Source organism: Trichomycterus rosablanca, chromosome 1 (assembly GCF_030014385.1).
Source record: "Trichomycterus rosablanca isolate fTriRos1 chromosome 1, fTriRos1.hap1, whole genome shotgun sequence".
Lineage (NCBI taxonomy): Eukaryota > Metazoa > Chordata > Actinopteri > Siluriformes > Trichomycteridae > Trichomycterus > Trichomycterus rosablanca.
The window spans coordinates 61589312-61612588 of NC_085988.1; the positions used below are offsets into that span (position 1 = coordinate 61589312).

The 23277-nt window shown below is 40.1% G+C and overlaps 1 protein-coding gene across 3 annotated transcripts in view; it reads left to right on the forward strand.

Moving 5' to 3' along the window:
* pcloa (piccolo presynaptic cytomatrix protein a) overlaps positions 1-23277 on the forward strand; it is a 97614-nt gene that overhangs the window by 18596 nt on the left and 55741 nt on the right. For all 3 annotated transcript variants that reach the window (XM_062994718.1, XM_062994716.1, XM_062994717.1), the window contains exons 4-5: positions 16374-16691; positions 18940-23164. In XM_062994718.1, the coding sequence (XP_062850788.1) occupies positions 16374-16691; positions 18940-23164 (4543 nt within the window). The remainder of the gene's footprint in view (positions 1-16373; positions 16692-18939; positions 23165-23277) is intronic.

The following is a 23277-nucleotide window of genomic DNA, read 5'->3' on the forward strand; positions in this document are numbered from 1 at the left end:
TTTGTCAATCAGGCGTATGGCGCCAGTGACGTCATCACGGCGAGGTGTATAGCGCCAGCGCCCTCTGCTGTTTAAAGTGAATATCGATTCACTTTACATGTGAAATCGATTTGAATCGTGGAATTTTTAATTCGGTTATTAACTGTATTGTGGTGAATCGTTACATCCCTACTAAATACACATTTACTTTTTTTATTAGTATCTTATAAACACTCCCTCCGCTAGTGTGTGCTACGTGTCCTGAGACACACTCTTAGCTGGGCATACTGTGTACTTGAAGATGGCTGAGCAGCTTAATGGGCTGTTAAGTTGCTTTTCCAGTACCTCACCTTGGTGGAGAGTGTTTGCCAAATGCATGCCTTCAGTGCAGCCATCGACATGAAACTGGAACAAGGACTGAATTTTTCCTCCATAACAACACTGCATAGCAACACTGCCATCACCCCCTTAGCAGTCAATTATAAATGCTATTCAGACAGCCATTGCATAACAGGAACGAGCATCTGAGCGAAGCACCGGTCTCTTTAGATCAGCGTTACCTTTTCAACCACTGCAGAGTCATTTACTAGAGCTTGATGGGTGTTTTTAGAGCTTATTGCTGATTATTTACTGATTATTTTACTTAAGGTGACTAAAAAAATATATAGAACCAATAAATTATAAATAGTTTATACAACCCCAAATCAGAAAAAGTTGGGACAGTATGGAAAATGCAAATAATAAAAAAAACAGAGTTTCTTACATTTACTTTGACTTTTATTTGAACCTGAGATATTTCATGTTTTGTCTGGTCAACTTCATTTCATTTATTAATAAACATCCATTCCTGCATTTCAGGCTTGCAACACAGTCCAAAAAAGTTGGGACAGTAAAACATTTACCACTTTGTAATGTTGCCATTCCTTTTCACCACACCTAAAAGACGTTTTGGCACAGAGGATACCAAGTGATTTAGTGTTTCAGGTTTTATTTTGTCCCATTCTTCCTGCAAACACGTCTTAAGATGTGCAACAGTACGGGGTCGTCGTTGTTGCATTTTTCGTTTCAAAATTCCCTATTGGGGACAGGTCAGGACTGCAGGCAGGCCAGTCCAGTACCCGTACCCTCTTCTTCCACAGCCAATCATTTGTAATGTGTGCAGCATGTGGTTTTGCAGTGTCCCTGGAAAAGACGACATCTTGAAGGCAGCATATGTTGCTCTAAGAGGCGCCCTTGGCCTCTACGCACTAAAATTCATCCCAATTCCTTGAATTGTTTAATAATATTATGCACTGTAGAGGGAGAAATATGCAAATCCCTTCAAATCTTTCTTTGAGGTACATTGTTTTTAAACATTTCAATAATTTTCTCACACATTTGTTGACAAACTGGAGATCCTCTGATCATCTTTGCTCATCAAAGACTCTTTCCTTTCAAAGCCTTTCCTGGATGCTGCTTTTGTACCAAACCATGATTACAATCACCTGTTGACATCGCCTGTTTGGAATCACATCATTATTTAGTTTTTTCAACTATTACTGGCCCTAATTGCCCCTGTCCCAACTTTTTTTTTGGAATGTGTTGCAGGCCTGAAATGCAGGAATGGATGTTTATTAATAAATAAAATGAAGTTGAGCAGACAAAACATGAAATATCTCAGGTTCAAAGTAAATGTAAGGAACACTGCATTTTTATTTTATTTTCATTTTCCACACTGTCCCAACTTTTTCTGATTTGGGGTTGTACAAAAATGTAGCAACATGGTTGGCAGTCAGTCATAGGGGGCATTATCATTGGCTGTACATCTTTACATGAATTACAACTAGTCATGGGTGAGCTAGCATTACATGAAAATAATTTCATACACACTGGGAAAAAAGGCTTTACAGCTAAAGCTTTGTGAGATTAGGGCTCAGGTACCTCCCAAAAATCTGTCAGGCAACTGGAAAATCAGGCCCAACATCACATAGAGTGTGGTATTAAGTGGACAATTGCCAGTGGGCGAATCTGGTGTCATTGTTTCCATGTGTTGGAGTGTTGATTTCACAGCAGTCCCACAAAGACCTGGATCAGGATTTGGATCCCTCTCCCTGGGTGTGTGGGTTTTTGCAGTTAGCCATCTGCTCCTGGCTTAGACTCAGGATCGAGCCACCTCATGTTATGCTTTTTTACCATACACTTGTACAAAACCCATTTTCAAAAAAGTTGGGACATTTTTGTGAAATGCAATAAAAAGAACATTCTGTGATTTGTTAATTAAAAAATATTTAAGTCACAGCGTTCCACAGTTAGCAGGTGAACTGGTAACAGGTGAGGGAATCATAATTGGGTATAAAAGAAAGACCCACCAAAATATCAGGCTTTACAAGCAATGATGGGTTAAGGCTCACAAAGGCTTTTTTTCACCATCTACTGTTCATAATATTGTAAAAAGTTTCAGGAAATCTAAAGAGTTCTCAGTCCATGTAGGACGAAGACAAAAATCACTATTGAACGTGCATGACTTTTGAGCTCTCAGATGGTATTGCTTGAGAAGCCTTCATGCTACTGTGATAAATAAAGTCACATGGGCTCGGGAGTACTTCAGAAAACCACTGTCACTTAATACATTTCCGACGGACACATATTCCACTTGCAAATCTGCAACAATTAGTGTCCTTATTTTCCAAACCATTAAAATGTCCCCATAATGGGAAAGGTGATGGAACACAGATAAACACGCCTCTGTCCCAACTTTTTTGGAATGTGTTGCAGGCATCACATTTTAAATGTGTTAGAAGTTGATTGGTGAAAACATTGGGGATCCTTTCCTTCTACTTTTATCAGATAAATAAAGAATTAACAGATCATCATTTCTTCCTTTTATTATGTTTTACCAAACAGCCCAACTTTGTTCTTTTAAGACTACATGTGCAACAAGGGCATTTAAAAACCAATTTTATGCTTTTGTCTTTTATTGCTCTCTAAAACTCCATGATTCCTCCATCCTTCAGGGTGCCACCCACATTCTAATCCATCGACTTATCTGCCTCCGGCTCAGTGCCGTGCTTGGAACCCCTACTTTGACACTGCTTTTCTTTATGCCAGCCTAAATGTTATGTCGTGTCAGCAAATGTATATATATATACACCGATTAGCCATAACATTAAAACCACCTCCTTGTTTCTACACTCACTGTCCATTTTATCAGCTCCACTTACCATATAGAAGCACTTTGTAGTTCTACAATTACTGACTATAGTCCATCTATTTCTCTACATACTTTTTTTTTTATCCTGTTCTTCAATGGTCAGGACCCTGACAGGACCCCCACAGAGCAGGTATTATTTAGGTGGTGAATCATTCTCAGCACTGCAGTGACAATGACATGGTGGTGGTGTGTTAGTGTGTATTGTGCTGGTATGAGTGGATCAGACACAGCAGCGCTGCTGGAGTTTTTAAATACCGTGTCCACTTACTGTCCACTCAATTAGACACTCCTACCTACCAAGGTCCACTTTTTATCAGTGCTGTCAGTCCAGCAGGGACAGTGAGGTGTTTAAAAACTCCATCAGCGCTGCTCTGTCTTATCCACTCATACCAGCACAACACACAATTACACACCACCACCATGTCATTGTCACTGCTGTTCTGAGAATAATCCACCACCCAAATAATACCTACTCTGTAGTGGTCCGAAGAGAGTCCTGACCATTGAAGAACAGCATGAAAGGGGGCTAACAAAGCATGCAGAGAAACAGATGGACTGCAGTCAGTAATTGTAGAACTATAAAGTGCTTCTATATGATAAGTGGAGCTGATAAAATGGACAGTGAGTGTAGAAACAAAGGGGTGGTTTTAATGTTATGGCTGATCAGTGTATATAGATTAGCTGAAACATCACGGCCACCCTCCAAAACTGTGCATGTGAGGGTAAATGTTTGTCATAGATAGTACACATGTTGAATACAGCAGCTATGATCAGACATAAAGACATGAGTGACTTGGATAATGGCTAATTCATTATGGTGGGTCGACTGGGTTAAAGTATTGCTGAAACAGCAAGGACAAGGACTGCTTGTTTGTGGATAGACTTTACAACAGTACTCCTTCAGGTTGTTTTGATAGTATATTTATAGAGCTGTTTGGACACCACACACACACACACACACACTGCATGTAGGGAGAATTTAGATAATGCCACAGGTTTATTCGATGGGGTGCCTAGTAAGATAAAGCCAGCTTTGTTAGGTCTTATCTGATGGAACTGGTAAAAACTCCCTAGCCCTCTAACTTTACATAACAGCCAGAATGAATGTTAATGTAAGTATTTGTCCCTTACTTGATTTCTTTTATTTGTGCTAATTTGTCAAAATAAAATGTTTTTGATCTTCCAGCTAATTTTAATATAGAGATGAGTTAACACAAAATGCAGCTTTAAACAATCATTCCATTTAGGTTAAAAAAAAGGTTTATTTAAAACCAGTGAAAAAGTAATTCACCCAAACATAGTAACTGATTGTGCCATTCTTGGCAGTAACAAATGCACTCACACTTTTGCATCACTGGAGGAATTTAGGCCTACTTTTCTTTTCAGATTGCTTTAATTTGGCTACAAATTAAAGGCCAACTGAGATGCTATGGAGGTCTTGGATGATCCAGCCTTTATTTTGTTTGAGCCATTCAGAGGTGGACATGATGTGCTTTGGATCATTGCCCTGCTGCATAACCGAACTGCACTTGAGATTTAGGTCAGGAACTGACAGGCAGACATTCCTCTTTAGGAAGGCAGAATTCATGCTTTCATCAAGTATTGCAGTTGATCCTGATCATGCAGAAGCCCCAGACCAACACACCACAGCCACCATGTGTGACTGTTGGTATGATGTTTTTTTTTTCCCCTTTTTCTCCCCCTTTAGTGCATCCAATTGTTCAATTTGCATCGTGCTTCCTCTCTGTCTATGCCTAACCCTGCCCTGACCGAGGAGATTGAAGCTAACCCATATCCCCTCCGAAACATGGGCAGCAGCCGGATGCATTTTTGCCACCCACACATATTGATGAGTTTGGCGCCACCTAGCGTTGCATTGAGACACACCCTAAGGGCACTTCCTCATCTCTGTGCAGGCGCCTCTAATCAGCCGGCTGAGGTCGTAATCGCATTCTGACAGAGAGAGACCCACATCCGGTTCTTTGTCCCACCCCCCAACTGAGCCACCGGCCAATCGTTGCTCATACAGCCACTCAGCCTCAAACTGGGGAGGCAGAGCTGGATTCGATACCAGGTACTCAGAATCCAGCTCTGGTTGCAACGTGTCTTTTTACGGCTGCGCCACCTGAGCGGCTGGTATGATGTTTATATGTGGGCATGCAGTATTAGCTTTATGCCAGATGTAACGGGACTAATGTCTTCCAAAAGTTTCACCTTTACTCACAGAATATCATCCCAAAAATGCACCTTTTTAGCAAGTGCAAGATTAGCCTTAGCGTTCTTTTTGGTCAGCAGGAATTTGCAACTGTCCTATGAATGCTATTTTTGCCCAGTTCCTTTCATATTGTGTAATCATGTTAAGTGCCTTTAAGTGAGGCAAGTAAGGTTTGCAGTTCTTTAGATGTTCGTCTGGGTTGTTGTGTGACCTTGTGTTCTTGGTGAAATTATGATAGGCTTTTTATCAGCACTGTATTTAAATAGTTTTTTGTGAACTACATCAATTGTTTTATGCACTTGCACACTTAGAGTTTGCATATACTTTGCAAATACTAACACATATGAAGAAGTTAGACGAGCTTGCAGTTGTAGCCTAGCGATTAAGGTACTGGACTAGTAATTAAAAGGTCGCTGGTTTAAGCCCTACCACTGCTAGGTTGTCACTGTTGGGCCCTTGAGTCAGGCCCTTAATCCTCAATTGCTTAGACAGTATACTGTTACAGTACTGTTGGTTGCTTTGGATAAAAGTGTCTGCTGACAATCTAAATATTATTTGTCACACTGACATGCACATGAACAAAGTTATTTAATTATTGAAAATATGTAAAAAGAAACCAAGTATATTTTACTCAGATTTGACTAGCAAAACACCTCCCAACACATTGTTAGAAGCGTTACATGGCGTTAGAAGCAAAAAAAGAAAGATAGCAGAAAGCTGAGTGTTGGAGTAAAACAAAAATTTTAAAAATGTTATGATTAAGTACAACCCTGAATAACATTATGAGTAGCTTTGTGAAGAATGACAGAATTACTTTTGTGGGATTTTAAAAGATGGCGGACGTAGTATGTACGAGGTAGCTTGCATATACTGCACACTGCTGTACTGAAAGGGCTTACTGCTTTCCCAGCAGAGTAGTGCGCACTGCCTCCAATTTAGTACATAGTGTTTAAATATGCGATTTCGGACGCAGCCATAGTTTTTTAGCTAGCTTACTTTCTTTCAATTTAGTTTTTCCTATTACAAAACAACTACTTATCTGGAAGGGCTTGACTAACCTAATTAGGCAGATCAACACCCTCAAACTAGCACTAGCAGGAATATGTTTCATAAATTTTTTTTATACAGCTCAGAGACACCCAAGATTGGCCAGTTATTCTGATTGTCAGGGTTACCCAGGGTAACATATTTTCCACCAAAATAATAGAGTCATTTATGTTTTCTAGGACTCCTGGTTGCAGATGATTATTATTGATATTGTGGCTGATTAATTTGGGTCCATGTTTTAAACACAGGGGCGGCACGGTGGCTCAGTGGGTAGCACCGTCGCCTCACAGCATGAAGGTCCTGGGTTCAATCCCCAGGCGGGGTGGTCCTTTCTGTGCGGAGTTTGCATGTTCTCCCCCTGTCTGTGTGGGTTTTCTTCGGGAGCTCCGATTTCCTCCCACAGTCCAAAAACATGCAGTAAGGTTAATTGGAGACACTGAATTGCCCTATAGGTGAATGTGTGTGTGTGTGTGTGTGTGTGTATGTGTGTCTGCCCTGCGATGGAATGGCGCCCTGTCCTAGTTGTTACTGTGTCTTGCACCCATTGAAAAGCTGGGATAGGCTCCACCCCCTCCCGCGCGACCCTAATTGGATAAACGGTTAAGAAAGTGAGTGACTTGAGTTTTAAACACGTATTTACTAAAATGTTGATGAAGAAAATAAATAAATAAAAGACTCAGAACCTCTGAGTCTAAAGAAATGGCTGGTCGCAGTCGTGCTCTATGTTACTGCCGCTCTCACAATGTACTGTTGTGCTGAGACTGTCTCTGTGAATGGATCAGCTTGGTTCCCATAGCTACTGTTAGATTTCTCCTTCTGTCTATTTGCTTTTTATGCAATGTGTACACTTGTATGGTGATTTCTACCTGTAACTGTCCAATTAACATATCACTATTGCTGTCTATTGCTGTGGCTGTCTTGCCATCTGTCATCATGTACAGATAGATGGTGGACGAAAAAGAGAAACTTGACTGTTAATGACAATCACAGTATCAAAACAGCTGCACAGGTTATGAAAAACTCTTTAAAAACCTTGATGATTTAATTTCTTGCAACAGGAAGGTTTTGCATTGGATCTGCTTAAATGTTAATCCTAGTCCTACATCAATATAGTACACCGTTGCACTATAATTTAGACTTATAGAACATTCAGATTATAACAGTAAGTAAAGGCTTAAAATGTAATGCACTCATTTAGTCATGAGAAACATATTAGTTCAATCCTCAACACTACCAAGTTGTTGGACCCTTGTGCAAGGATATGTTTAAAAGCATCCCCTAAATGTAAATGTCCTGATGTGTCCTCTGTTTTTTGGTGTAACGTGATTGGCTGCCAGATATAGAAGTGAAAAGTGGCCAGTGTCACAGCAGAGCAGGGAGGAAAACTATGCATGACCACAGGGAATTCTGGGTGACTGGACATTGTTGTTGCCGAGCATTTATTATTACACTTTGTGTTTTTAACAGCTTCTGTAAGACACAACCCCCTGTCCACCATGTGTTTTCTATTTTATGATGTTTTAAAAGCAACCATGCATTCAGATGTCTGTGTGTGTGTGTGTGTGTGTGTGTGTGTGTGTGTGTGTGTGTGTAAAGGCGGAGCGGTAGAAAGTAAGAGTGTGCCAGGTGCCCCATTCAATAAACCCATTTTTCTTTGCCAGTTAAGTCTATATTCAGGTCATTAGTCTCTGGTAATTACATTTTTGCTTCAGTCTTTCTCACCACATAAAAAAAACACAGAAAAACAACATTGGGGACATGGTGAAACAGCTGGTAGTGTGGGTGCCACACAGTCATGTTTACCTAGTTTTGATCCTTGCTTTCAGTCACTGGGTAAGAGTTTCACTCTGTATGGGTGGATTTCCACTGGGTACTTTTGCTGCTGTAAATTGCCCCCAGTTGTAATGGAGTGAGTGAATGTGTGAGTTTGTGTTCGTCCAGGGTTTATTCCTGTCTTGCACCCAGTGGCACTGGACCCTCATAACCTGGACTAAGCAGTTACTGTAATGAGTGTGAATAAAAAAATGAAATAATATGAAGAATGCACATGAAGGAATTGAAAATGAACCCAAGTGCATCATGCTTGACCAAGGTACAACAATACTGTGATTAAAATGCATTAACAAAAAGAGGATCAACACAATGGTCAAAATAAGACACGACGCGTTTGCGCGGCACTTTCATCTTTTAAAGGTCACCTGATTAGATTTTGAGTTTGCTGCTGATATTCGCTGATATTTTCAAAGAGATGAACTGTGTGATATGACGTGGTAAAAGTGACCCGGACAGTACGAACAACGCTTGACGTGAAAAATAAAGCTTAATGTGGCTTGTTGTACTTAATCAATGACTGATGAATTTGGGCAGTACAGAGCATTTATAACCAGTAATAATGGAGAGATATTGAGTGTTTCTGTGTCGTACCTTTAGTACATTAAGCCACGTTACGCTTTTTTTAGGTGAAGCTTTTTTGACTTTACCGAGAAGCGGATTTTCAGAACCCCGAGCTGCAGAACCACCACATGTGAAGTTAATACAGCTAAACACAGATACATGTGGAGCTTTTAGAGTTTGATGGTTGATGCTTTTAGATTTGATGGTTATTTCACACAAATGGATGTTCGTGTCGTGGAACTTTAGTGAGGGTCGTGGTGAGAGCGAAGCGCTTTTTGCATAAAAACGAACATCTGTAACAACAGCACAAATGCTCACACATAATCTACTTGCTCCGCCATCATGATACCACTCTTTACTTTTGTTGTGTAACGCCCACCGTTGATGACGCAGGCTTGGTTCCCAAAAACTGGTGGAAACGCAGGTCGGTTCTCTACAAAACACCAAGGTTTGAAGAAACCTGAGCAGAACCGGTTCAAGAACCAGGGTTCTTTTGGTGGAAAAACGCTAAAAGTAACAAATGAAATACATCCATAGCCCGTAATAGAGTAAGCAGCTAGAAAAGGGATAATGTAGAATGAAAAATGTAAATGTGAAAAAAAATATGAATTAAATTATCTTGTCAAATAGAAAAAGAAGTCACAATCTTTATCTGCATGTTTATTCAGGTGTGTGTTTTTGTCTTTTAATTCATGCTTCATATATAAAAAGAGACAAATGTAAAATGTAAAAAAATATGAAAGAAGCCTGGCATATTGCACAAATGTTGATTGTATACGTCTCTACAGGACATTTCACACTGCTACAGGCACAGACTGATATGTAACTGACTGTGAGCTGAGCTGCTGTGATAACATTGAACTGAGATCAAATCACTGAATTATTTTATGTTTTAATATGTTTCAAATCTTTCTAAAATTGCCAAAACAATATGGGTTTATTAGATTGTCTGTGCTACACAGACCAAGGTTTTATTGTGAAATAAATAGTACTAGTTTTTGGTTATTATAATTCAGCTTATCATTTACATTTATTTGTTTTAATTAAAAAATCAACATTAAAATGTTTAAAGGAACAGTGGTCACAAGCACATTTCTCTGTGCTACAAAATTTAAAATGCTAAATAATTAAAGAACACAATGGAACAGAATGTTTGAAATAAGCATCAAGTGCCCCCCATAGTCACTCTCTCTCACACCGGGAAATCACTGTTGTGCCAACCATTCTGACAGGAAGTAGCTGCCTCACAGAGACCTACTGCAGTTTGATAAGAAGGAGAAAGACAGGAGGGGGAGTGGATGTGACAAGTGATGAAAAATGTTGTGTGGGGATTGGTGAATTAAATAAAAGATGAAAAACTTGCTAGAGGCCAGCAACACAACACATTCCAAAAAAGTTGGGACAGTAAAGCATTTACCACTTTGCAATGTAGCTATTCCTTTTCACCACACTTAAAAGACGTTTTGGCACCGAGGATACCAAGTGATTTAGTGTTTCAGCTTTTATTTTGTCCCATTCTTCCTGAAAACACGTCTTAAGGTCTGTGCAATAGTACGGGGTCGTCGTTGTCACATTTTTCATTAAAAAATTCTCCACATATTCTCTATTGGGGACAGGTCAGGACTGCAGGCAGGCCAGTCCAGTACCCATACCCTCTTCTTCCACAGCCATGCCTTTGTAATGTGTGCAGCATGTGGTTTTGCATTGTCTTGTTGAAAAATGCATGAACGTCCCTGGACAAGACGATGTTTTGAAGGCAGCATATGTTGCTCTAAGATCTCAATGTACTTTTCTGCATTAATGCTGCCATCACAGAAGTGTAAATGACCTTTGCCAAGTGCACTGACACAGCCCCATACCATGACAGGCCCTGGCCTTTGGACTTTTCATCTTTGGTCCGGAGCACACGGCGGTCCATTTTTTCCAAAAAAGACCTGGAATGCTGATTCATCTGACCTTAATACATGTTTCCACTGTGTGATGGTCCATCCTAGATGCTTCTGAGCCCAGAGAAGTTGACGCCGCTTCTTGGACATGGTTGACATAAGGCTTCTTTTTTGCACAGTTAAGTTTTAAGTGGCAGTTGTGCATGTAACTCTGTAGTGCTTGACAAAGGTTTTCCAAAGTAATCCTTTGCCCATCCCTTGCCAAGCTTGCACCCTTAGCCTTTACGCACTGAAATTCCTCCAGATTCTTTGAATCATTTAATGATATTATTCACTGCAGAGGGAGAAATATGCAAATCCCTTCCAATCTTTCTTTGAGGTACATTTTTTAAAAACATTTCAATAGTTTTCTCACACATTTGTTGACAAACTGGAGATCATCTGATCATCTTTGCTCATCAAAGCCTTTCCTGGATGCTGCTTTTGTACCAAACCATGATCCCTGCAAATACATTTGACCCAGCAGTATTGGTCATATAAATGAAAATAATATACATGTATAAAAGAATTCAAATTTGTGACAGGACAAAAGTCTCACTGTGTTTTACTAATTAAATTGGCTTTTCAGTTTTATGTTAATGAGTAACCAAGGAGGGCAATTACTTTTTCACAGCATTTATTAAGTTCATTATATTAAACTTGTAATCGTGCTTCACAGTGAATTAAACCACAAGGTGCATTGATAAGCAGAAATCAGCCACACTGCCAGAGCTTTGGGTAAATTTAGCTCCTATTCCCACATTTATTGCTAGACTTCACACACACACACACACACACACACATACATGCACATGCTTGCACACGTGCACACACACACACACACACACACACACACACACACACACACACACACACACAAATACACACATTCCTACTTCTTCTTCTGACAGGAAGCTCTCTTTGGGAGTGAACACATCCACCCTCTCCAATCCTGTCAAACATTTAAGAACACCATAGAAGAGACTTCATGCAAAACGTTGTTGGTCTGAGGAGTTTGCAAACAATATGTCTAAAATATAACCAAAACAACTAAAACAATGCTCATAGTTATTATGTATTTTTCTCACACAGAACAAAGCACCCAGCTTTTCATCTCTTTAAAAGCATAATTTCCCCCTAAAGTTAATAAAACCTGTGCAAACATAACAAAGTCTAGTGACATGTAAGACACAGGATGTGATGGATTTGGCTATGGGTGGAGTAGTTATGGGTGGAGATACTGACCACTGCAGACCGGGAACACACCACAAGAGCTGTAGTTTTGGAGATGCTCTGACCCAGTCGTCTAGCCATCACAATTTGGCCCTTGTCAAACTCACTCAAATCCTTACACTTGCCCATTTTTCCTGCTTCTAACACATCAACTCAGAGGATAAAATGTTCCATTAGTGTAACGTAGCTTCGGGTCAGCATTCTTGAGTTTGGATAGAATAGGGCTAAGATGTGTTAAGGCACATGTGTCAAACTCAAGGCCTGTGGGCCAAATCCGGCCCGCGAGAGCTTAAAAGACATATGATTGTCTTAAAATACACTGTAAAATCGTACATAAAATGCATCTCCCACAATGCATGCCAATTTTGTTACCCGCAAAGTGACCGCATCCCGCCACTAGATGGCAGTGTTTCCACATCAGCGTTTAACTGAGGCAGTTTTCCAACAAGGGATGTTGAGAAATATTTACAAATAATCCTAAAATGTACAAGAAGAGAAAATTGAAGTAGAAGGAGGTAATTTAATGAAAGATGGGAAAGTGAATACAAGTTTCTGCTTCAAAAAGAAAAACCGGTACGTCTTTTGTGTTATGCGGCCGTGTCTGTGGTAAAGGAGTACAAAATAAATGTAGATATACATTATAAATATACAGTATAAATTTGGCATTTTGACATCAAACACAGAATTTAGCCTCCAAGAAAAACAACAAAGGGCAGACTGCAATCACAGCAGGATACTTTACAATCGGCCCTTTGGGGGCCACCATAATGCAGATGTGGCCCTTGGTGAAAATGAGTTTGAATTGAATTATCTTTAGTGTTTGTAGTTAGCATTAGCCATTAACATCAGAGTAGATTTAGATAGATGTATCCCTGTCTTGTCCTGAGTGTTTGTTGTTTTGGTTTGGTTTGTACTTGGTTTAAATTTTTCTTGCTTTTCTTACAATTGTCCTTTGTTAAAATTATTACAAACATCTCAGCAAATGTGTCCAGTTTTCTTTACTAGACATGCAATACATAGTAGTGCTGCCCACCCCAGCTTTTTCAAGTGCTTTGGTCAAGGTTATTTCCTGGATGCTGCTTTTGTACCAAACCATGATCCCTGCAAATACATTTGACCCAGCAGTATTGGTCATATAAATGAAAATAATATACATGTATAAAAGAATTCAAATTTGTGACAGGACAAAAGTCTCACTGTGTTTTACTAATTAAATTGGCTTTTCAGTTTTATGTTAATGAGTAACCAAGGAGGGCAATTACTTTTTCACAGCATTTATTAAGTTCATTATATTAAACTTGTAATCGTGCTTCACAGTGAATTAAACCACAAGGTGCATTGATAAGCAGAAATCAGCCACACTGCCAGAGCTTTGGGTAAATTTAGCTCCTATTCCCACATTTATTGCTAGACTTCACACACACACACACACACACACACATACATGCACATGCTTGCACACGTGCACACACACACACACACACACACACACACACACACACACACACACACACACAAATACACACATTCCTACTTCTTCTTCTGACAGGAAGCTCTCTTTGGGAGTGAACACATCCACCCTCTCCAATCCTGTCAAACATTTAAGAACACCATAGAAGAGACTTCATGCAAAACGTTGTTGGTCTGAGGAGTTTGCAAACAATATGTCTAAAATATAACCAAAACAACTAAAACAATGCTCATAGTTATTATGTATTTTTCTCACACAGAACAAAGCACCCAGCTTTTCATCTCTTTAAAAGCATAATTTCCCCCTAAAGTTAATAAAACCTGTGCAAACATAACAAAGTCTAGTGACATGTAAGACACAGGATGTGATGGATTTGGCTATGGGTGGAGTAGTTATGGGTGGAGATACTGACCACTGCAGACCGGGAACACACCACAAGAGCTGTAGTTTTGGAGATGCTCTGACCCAGTCGTCTAGCCATCACAATTTGGCCCTTGTCAAACTCACTCAAATCCTTACACTTGCCCATTTTTCCTGCTTCTAACACATCAACTCAGAGGATAAAATGTTCCATTAGTGTAACGTAGCTTCGGGTCAGCATTCTTGAGTTTGGATAGAATAGGGCTAAGATGTGTTAAGGCACATGTGTCAAACTCAAGGCCTGTGGGCCAAATCCGGCCCGCGAGAGCTTAAAAGACATATGATTGTCTTAAAATACACTGTAAAATCGTACATAAAATGCATCTCCCACAATGCATGCCAATTTTGTTACCCGCAAAGTGACCGCATCCCGCCACTAGATGGCAGTGTTTCCACATCAGCGTTTAACTGAGGCAGTTTTCCAACAAGGGATGTTGAGAAATATTTACAAATAATCCTAAAATGTACAAGAAGAGAAAATTGAAGTAGAAGGAGGTAATTTAATGAAAGATGGGAAAGTGAATACAAGTTTCTGCTTCAAAAAGAAAAACCGGTACGTCTTTTGTGTTATGCGGCCGTGTCTGTGGTAAAGGAGTACAAAATAAATGTAGATATACATTATAAATATACAGTATAAATTTGGCATTTTGACATCAAACACAGAATTTAGCCTCCAAGAAAAACAACAAAGGGCAGACTGCAATCACAGCAGGATACTTTACAATCGGCCCTTTGGGGGCCACCATAATGCAGATGTGGCCCTTGGTGAAAATGAGTTTGAATTGAATTATCTTTAGTGTTTGTAGTTAGCATTAGCCATTAACATCAGAGTAGATTTAGATAGATGTATCCCTGTCTTGTCCTGAGTGTTTGTTGTTTTGGTTTGGTTTGTACTTGGTTTAAATTTTTCTTGCTTTTCTTACAATTGTCCTTTGTTAAAATTATTACAAACATCTCAGCAAATGTGTCCAGTTTTCTTTACTAGACATGCAATACATAGTAGTGCTGCCCACCCCAGCTTTTTCAAGTGCTTTGGTCAAGGTTATTTCACCATGTCTTTTGTTGCAAGACTGGCCAATATAATTGAAATCACACTCTTTGGATGTACAAAACCCCAAACAGGAGGTTCCAGGGTAATTGTATTCAAAGGCCAGTGACATACAGAAGAATTTTGTTGTCTATTAATTAATGATAGTGCTCTGTCTTACCATTATCAGGAAATGTTATTAATTGCTGATTGATTATTTGTGGCATATTTTATTCAATTTGTAAATTCTAATTCAATTTGTAAATTTACTATTGTTTTATACTGTTTTGGTTGTTCAATCAACTTGGGGACAACCCAGTTTTCAGTGACAATTGTGTAATTATGTGTTTGTAAATATACTTTGCATAACAACTGACATACTTTTAATACGCATAAACATTTTTCAAAACCTTTAAATACAGTTTTAAATTGGAATCATCTGGTTTATGTTTTCGGTATTCTGTTGATTCATAGAATCATATACTTATATATGTTTTATTTTATTTAAAAAAACCTAGATTTCTATTAAGGTGATATACAGTAGGTCTGATACACTTCCAATTATGGTGTCCTGGATTTGAAAGTCTTTAGTTACTATAGCTATACACTGATCAGCCATAACATTAAAACCACCTCCTTGTTTCTACACTTAGTGTCCATTTTATCAGCTCCACTTACCATACAGAAGCACTTTGTAGTTTTACAATTACTGACTATAGTCCGTCTGTTTCTCTACATACTTTTTTAGACTGCTTTCACCCTGTTCTTCAGTGGTCAGGACCACCACAGAGCAGGTATTATTTGGGTGGTGGATTATTCTCAGCACTGCAGTGACAATGACATGGTAGTGGTGTGTTGGATCATGTTGTGCTGTACCGTGTCCACTCACTGTCCACTCTATTAGATACTCCTACCTAGTTGGTCCACATTGTAGATGTAAAGTCAGAGACGATCGCTCATCTATTGCTGCTGTTTGAGTTGGTCGTCTTCTAGACCTTCATCAGTGGTCACAGGACGCTGCCCATGGGGCGTTGTTGGCTGGATATTTTTGGTTGGTGGACTATTATCAGTCCAGCAGTGACAGTGAGGTGTTTAAAAACTCCATCAGCACTGCTGTGTCTGATCCACTCATACCAGCACAACACACACTAACACACCACCACCATGCCAGTGTCACTGCAGTGCTGAGCATCATCCACCATCTAAATAATACCTACTCTGTAGTGGTCCTGGGAGAGTCCTGACCATTGAAGAACAGAATGAAAGGGGGCTAACAAAGCATGCAGAGAAACAGATGGACTACAGTCAGTAATTGTAGAACTACAAAGTGCTTCTATATGGTAAGTGCAGCTGAGTAAATGGACAGTAAGTGTAGAAACAAGGAGGTGGTTTTAATGTTATGGCTGATCAGCGTATAAAGTCTATATATAGAAGTGTTACTTACATGTATTCATTTGTTTATTGTTTTTCAGAAAGAGTGGCTATGTCTGAACTGCCAGACTCAAAGAGCTCTCTCTGGACAACTTGGGGAGGACATGCCACCTCTGAGCTCTTCATCAAAGCAGCTTTCTAAATTGCAACACACCCCTCCCTCCTCCCCATCCCACACTGTCTCCTCCACCCCTTCAGTACCTGCTCCCCCTGCCAAAGGACTTACAAGAACCCCCAGTGTAACTCAGGCTTCAGCTGACAAGCCTGAGCTTGATTTAGTTACAGTTATCAATAAACCTGTCGTACAGTCAGCTGCAGTGAAACAGAACGAGACACAGGCAGAACCGGAAAGCACACAGGTAGTACCTGAGCCGAGCAAAGTGCAAACCCTTGACACTGCATGTGACAATACAACAGGCATATTTACTCCACCTGAGCCAACAGACACATCTACCTCCCCTCTCTTTGATAGTATTCAGACGGTTATTACAGATGATAAAGAGGCAGACATCAAGCAGTCAGAAACAGCGGAGCCAGCTAAGTCACATGCAAAAATTGAATCAGCAGAGGCTAATGCTCCTCCTAATTATGTTAACATGGATAACAATGAGGCAGAAAAAACAGGGATGATACCTACACCTGAAAGTTGTAATGAGAAACTCAGTGAATCTTTGCTATTTCATAACAAGGCTAAAATATATGTGACTGAAGAAAAGGTGATGCATAATAATGCAGCTGCTACTGTAAATCAACAAGTATGTGATGATCTGCAAGATTCTGAGGAGGGTTCACCACCTAAAACCTCAAAAGACGAATGTGCTGCAGACCTCACGTCAGATACCAACATGCAGACTAGTGTAGAAGATATATTAACTGAGAAACATGCCGTCATGGTAAGCAAAGTTGATACCACAATTTTAATTGGGGAAAAAGGTACATTTGTTGATGAACTTTTAGACTGTAAGAACAATGGATCTGTAGAGGAGAAATGTCACCCTGACAGGGAAAAATGTAAGGTAGAAACAGGAAATCTTTTAGGGGAGTCAGTTGTATCTCAAATAGACAGTAATGACATTTTAGCTAAAAAAGATGAAGCACAAAATGGGGTTAAGATGAACACAGAAGTTCCTCAAGTTCTTCCTGGTGAAACATCTAAATGTGCCACCTCTATTTCTTCATCCTGTGAGTCTGTAGAGAACATTTTAGATGGTCCAGGACAAAATATATGCCAGAAAACAATGGATGGCCCTATTGGTACTGATAACAGTCCTTTGGTTGAAATTAAAGTGGCACAAGCCGTGCCACAATCTCACACAGTTGAGTGTAATACATCAATACATGTTGGCACAGCTATTGCTGGTGAATCTATTGCTGATGAGGTATTGACACTGAAAACGAAAGATGAATCAGAAGATATTGAAGGCATCAACTCTGAGAAACAAAATCTGACTAGTCCCACAGGAGGGGAAAATACGATATTTGAAACAGAGCCTGAAAGTGATTTAGCACAGAGCAAAAAAGCTATCACTGAAGAAAATGAAGATGAATGTTTTATAGAAACACATAAAACAGACTCTCCTATTGATAATCATGATTCTGCCTTTAAAGCCACATGTTTTAAACCAGAGGTGACGTATGATCCAAGCATACAAGAGGAAGAAGGATTTCTAGTTAATGAAGTTAGTCTGACTTTTCAAATGCCGGTGCAGGATCACACCGCAAAAACTGACAGCCAAATGGAAACCATGGACAATGAGGTTGCTGAGAAAGAAGAGAAAATTGAGAGAATGAACCAGGATGAATCGGTATTAAGGGACATTAAGGTAGACAGCAAAGACTTGAGCATAGATAATGTTCAAGTTCAAAAAGAGGAAGGAAAACCCACAAATCAGACAGGGGATTTAGATTGTTTGACTCAATTTAACCAGTCAATGCAACAATCAGAGCATATGTCCATTTCTTTTAAAGATGCTAACTATATAAAAGAAGTCCTAGATGACAAAACACTTGTGTCAGACTGTATCGTAGAGACTGAAAAGGAGTGTGTAGAAAAAGCTAAAAAATGCCTGCCTGAAAAATGCGTAACAGAACAAATTCCAGACATGACCCCAAAACAAGTTCAGGAACAGCCTGCTGCTCAAGCTGAGGACATACAATCAGAAAATAAAATGAATTCAAACATAGAACAGTCAGGACCAATCCAAAATATGCTTTTATATGATCCAGTTAGTGATCAGAAACTTGACACAGTTAAGCATAAAATGGTTAGTGGTGAACTGGAGGTGACATCTGATTCAGAACCCAGTAAAGAAACCTCTTACATGCTATCAGCTTTTCAATTCCCTGATCCTATAGTAGATCCAGCTCTACCTTGCTCTTTAGCTAGTAAACAAGAAACAGGCATATCTTCTCAGGAGAAAAAACAAGAAGGATCAAAGTCTATATTAACATCTGAAAAAGTTTATGTATGTGGACAGGTAATAATTTCTATGCCATGTATTATAGCTGTATAAAGGTTAGGTGAAGCCTGTATTGGTACTTTAGAGACTTTCTAGACTCACTTTTGAACATTAAAAGTACATTCTGATTTTAATTGTTTTCTTGCAGATGAAAGAAGATGCTGTTCCTGCAAAAGATGAAAAACTAGCGAACCAATCTAGTGACAAAGATGGAAGTAATCAAGTATACAGTCCAACCAGTACTTCAGATTTGTCAGAGTTGGAAAGCACTGTACTTCCAGTAATAGAGTCCGCACCCTCTAAAGATGAATCACAAAGTCAGTCAGACAAGTTCATACAACATCTGGAGTCTCAAAAACTTAGCTCAGAAGAGGACAGGCATGAAAATGTTCAAGCTAAAAAGGATGATGCTACAGACTCTAATAAAGAAAGAAAAAAGCTGCTTGTCTCAGTGGAACTTCAACAAAACATTTTGGAAGACAGTAGTGATGGGGAATTCTCACCTATGATAGAAGTAGTAAGAGTGCCAGGGAAAGAAATTTATATGGAAGAGATAAGCCCAGAGAATATTCAGATTATGATGGCTAAGGCCAATGAGGATGTTTCCCCATCTGATGGTGAAAAACTAACAGGGCAAAAAACAAGTGATGAGGAAGGGATACAATCAAAGCAAGGTGAAAAGGAAGGCATCATGGACAAGAATGGATCAGACAAAGTTAGGTGTCTTATCAAAAACAGCAGTATCAGTCCCGATGATGAGCCAGATAGTAAAACCGTCATTTCTGTGGCTAAAATTGAGGAAATAGATCAAATGGATCAGCTTGAAGAAAATAGAGCTGGTATTCGCCATTTCAAAACAATTGAACTTATTACAGCTACTGCACGCCAAGCTTCAGATGATGGTGAGCCTGAGAGCCTTACAGATTCTCCAGATGACAGATCCAGAGGTGAAGGTTCCTCAAGCTTACACGCTTCCAGTTTTACCCCAGGGACATCTCCAACGTCAATGTCTTCACTTGATGAAGACAGTGATAGCAGCAGCCCAAGCCATATTCGTTCCAGTGGTGAGGGCAAACAGCACAGGAAAGCTAAGCACCGGCAGTCAGGTCAGATGCTACCCACTATTGAAGATTCATCTGAAGAAGAAGAGCTCCGTGAAGAAGAAGACCTACTGAAAGAACAGGAAAGGCAAAAGAATTCTGGAAAGAAATCAAAGAAAGATAAAGAGGAAATACGTGCACAAAGAAGGAGGGAACACCCAAAAACTACACCAAGCAACCTGTCACCTATTGAGGATGCTTCTCCAACAGAAGAGCTGCGGCAAGAAGCAGAGATGGAGGAAATCCGTAGATCCTCTTGTTCAGATTTCTCCCCGAGTATAGAATCAGAACCAGAAGGTTTTGAGATTCTCCCAGAGAAAATTGTTGCTGTTCAAAAAGTGTATGAATTACCAACATCAGTGTCCTTGTACTCTCCAACAGATGATGAACATACTGATAATCAGTCCAAGTCCAAAGAAACTGAAGACAAACAAGCCTCAAACACCTCAGATGAAGCTTATGAGGAGATAATACTCAGGGCGAAATCTCCAACGATGGAGACAATGGAAGTCCAACCTGGAAAAGAATCTCTTTATAGTGGCATGCTGATTGAAGATTATGCATATGAGTCTTTGGTTGATGACACCTTTGTGGATCAGGTCCAAAGCAACATTTCTGTACCAGAAAAATGTAAAAAATTAAGATCACCAGATGAAGTTTATGAAGACATGATGAAGATAAAGCAAGAAATGTTGTCCAAAGAACAGCAGCTGAAACAAGATCATTCCATCAAAGAATTTCCAAACCAAGAGGTTCTGATTCAACAAACAGATTGTACGGAAGAGACAATCTCCAAAAGCGTTTCTGGCCAATGCCAACTAGACAAACACAGAAAACCTCTGTTAGATGCAGAGGAAGCGTATGAAATACTTATGAAAAAACAGAAGGCTGTGCTTACACCTGGCACCAGCCCTACACAGACAGTTCCAGATTTAAATGGCAGAGCACATGATATAGAAGCCACTTCTAGTGAAAAAGCAGAGATCTTTCCTCAAAAAAGAATTCTTTCTATACCAGATCTGACAGTCACACCATGTTCATCAGGTGAGGATGATTCTGGTGAGGAGGACACTGAAGATCAAAAGCAGAATGACAAAACAGCTTCAGTTTGTACATATACTGCAGAGACTAAACCAACATCATTTTCCACCAGTCAATCTCAACAACCAGCAACTTATTCTCCAGTGTTAGAGCCAGCTGTTAATGAATCTGTTTTAACAAAAGAAGAAGAACCCTCTCAGCCAGTGCCATCACATGACCAGGCTGATGTTGTTGACTTGTCAAAATCTTCATCCATTACTCAAGTGGACGCTTCCTTTGCTCCAATTCATGTTATAGTTTCTAGACCTTCTGTCCCAGTTATATCCCCATTACCCACTGTACCGCAATACACTCCAACAGTACCTAGTGTAATATCAACTGCTCCACCTGTACCTCCTAAGCCAATGGTTCTACGTAGAGGTGCATCTCAGGAAAAAGCAGACATTCCTGTTCCCCCTCCCCTGCCACCTCCTACATTACCTAAGCCTGCCGTTTATCCAAAAAAGAAACCACCTCAAGTTCCCCAACGAACGATTCCAGTTAGTGTGACAAGTGCAGGCCCTCATGCACAGATACGACAACCCATTGCACCAACTTACAAGCCTCATGTTCCTCCTCCTGTGCCTCCAAAGCCATCCTCAATACCTGCAGGCCTTACTTTTAGTCACAGACCCGGAGACACAGTTAAGCCTCCCATAGCTCCAAAGCCCACGCCAAGTCCTCAGCCAATGTCTTCTATGTATGCCCCGGTTAGACCAAACATACTATCCACAAGCATTGAAGATGGTGCTCTGAATCTGAGTCCTGCAGCCGATAGTAAGTCAGCAACTACATCACCGATAAAATCTCCTTCATCCCCCAGGATTGGTAAGTCATTACGTGATACTTATGTGGTCATTACTCTACCATCCCAGCCTGGTTCGCCTGTAGAAAGTATAACAACACAAGCTTCAACAAGTTTTGTTCACCCATCACCCAGCAAACAAGCTACCTCTCATCCTCAACCACAGCCACGATCACATGTGGAGCCAACACCACTATCACAAACAACTATGGTACCATTAGCTTTCACAAAAATTACAGAATCTGTAGAAAGCCAGGAAATATGTGGTCCAGAAAAGGTCATTTCATGCGAAAGTCGTGTGTATGAGGCTATTTTAGCTTCACAGCCTTCATCAGTAATTCCAAACGTTGATGTCCATGTAGTAAGTACTGAAGTCCAGAAAACTACAGTATCTGTTGTACATGAAAAAACACCAACTCTTACTTCTTGGAGAGCTGAGATACCAACTATCCCTGAAAATCTAAAATCCCAACCAGTACAAGTACATAATGAATCTGCATATCATGCCGGAGATGTTGTTGATCTGCGCACCCCAAAAATGGATGCTGAAATTGCTATGAAAGGTATGGACTTATCATCATCAGATTCACAACGACAGTCCTTCTTGGCTGATGGGAATGTACGGCAACAAAGTGCTGTTCAGTCTTCAGTAATAAATCTGAGCACTGATACTTCTTCGGTATCTGTGGTAACTAACAACATCACCATCCTCACTTGTACAGCTACTATAGCATATAGCAACAGTGATCTGCCCCGGACCACTTCAGGACCACTTCAACTAACAACTGCTAAGTCTTTTGAACCTCTTTCGCAAATCATTTATCGCCCTGTTGATTATCAACCAGAAAAGCCAATCAATCTCTCCACAACTGTGGGCAAAACACATTCTGTTCCTGTGTCGTTGGCCTCCCCAATTGTACACAATGGCATCAACACCGGTTTTCCTCCTCGACTGGAAACGTGCATACCTGGTGCAGTTGATCTGACAACGATAAAACCTGTGCAAACTGTGGTGTCTGTAGATGGGTCCACCTCGGAGGTGGTTACAGCAGTGATTACAGAGGACGATGGAAAGCCAGTAGACCTAACAGCAGCAAGACGTGCAGTTTGCTGTGATGTAGTATACAAGCTTCCATTTGCACGTAGCTGTGCCACCCAGCAACCCCCAGCTCCACTTCCAGAGGATCGATTCGGCTACAGGGATGATCACTATCAATATGATCGCTCCCCCTATGGCATGAGAGGACTTGGTGGAATCAAGCCCTCAATGTCTGACACAAATTTGGCTGAAGCTGGTCTGTTTCTGTACAAAAGTAAGAATAGTTATGATTACAACAGGAACCTTGAGGGTGCTGTAGATCTTACCTCAGGAAAGTCGTCAGCAACAGGTCAGTGCAATGTTGAAGATCTTTTCCTACTCCCGGTTAATACTTTTTTTTTTGCTTTTTAATCGATACGGTTTAAGTTTTTTGGACTTTGCATGGCTTATTTTTCTTCTTTC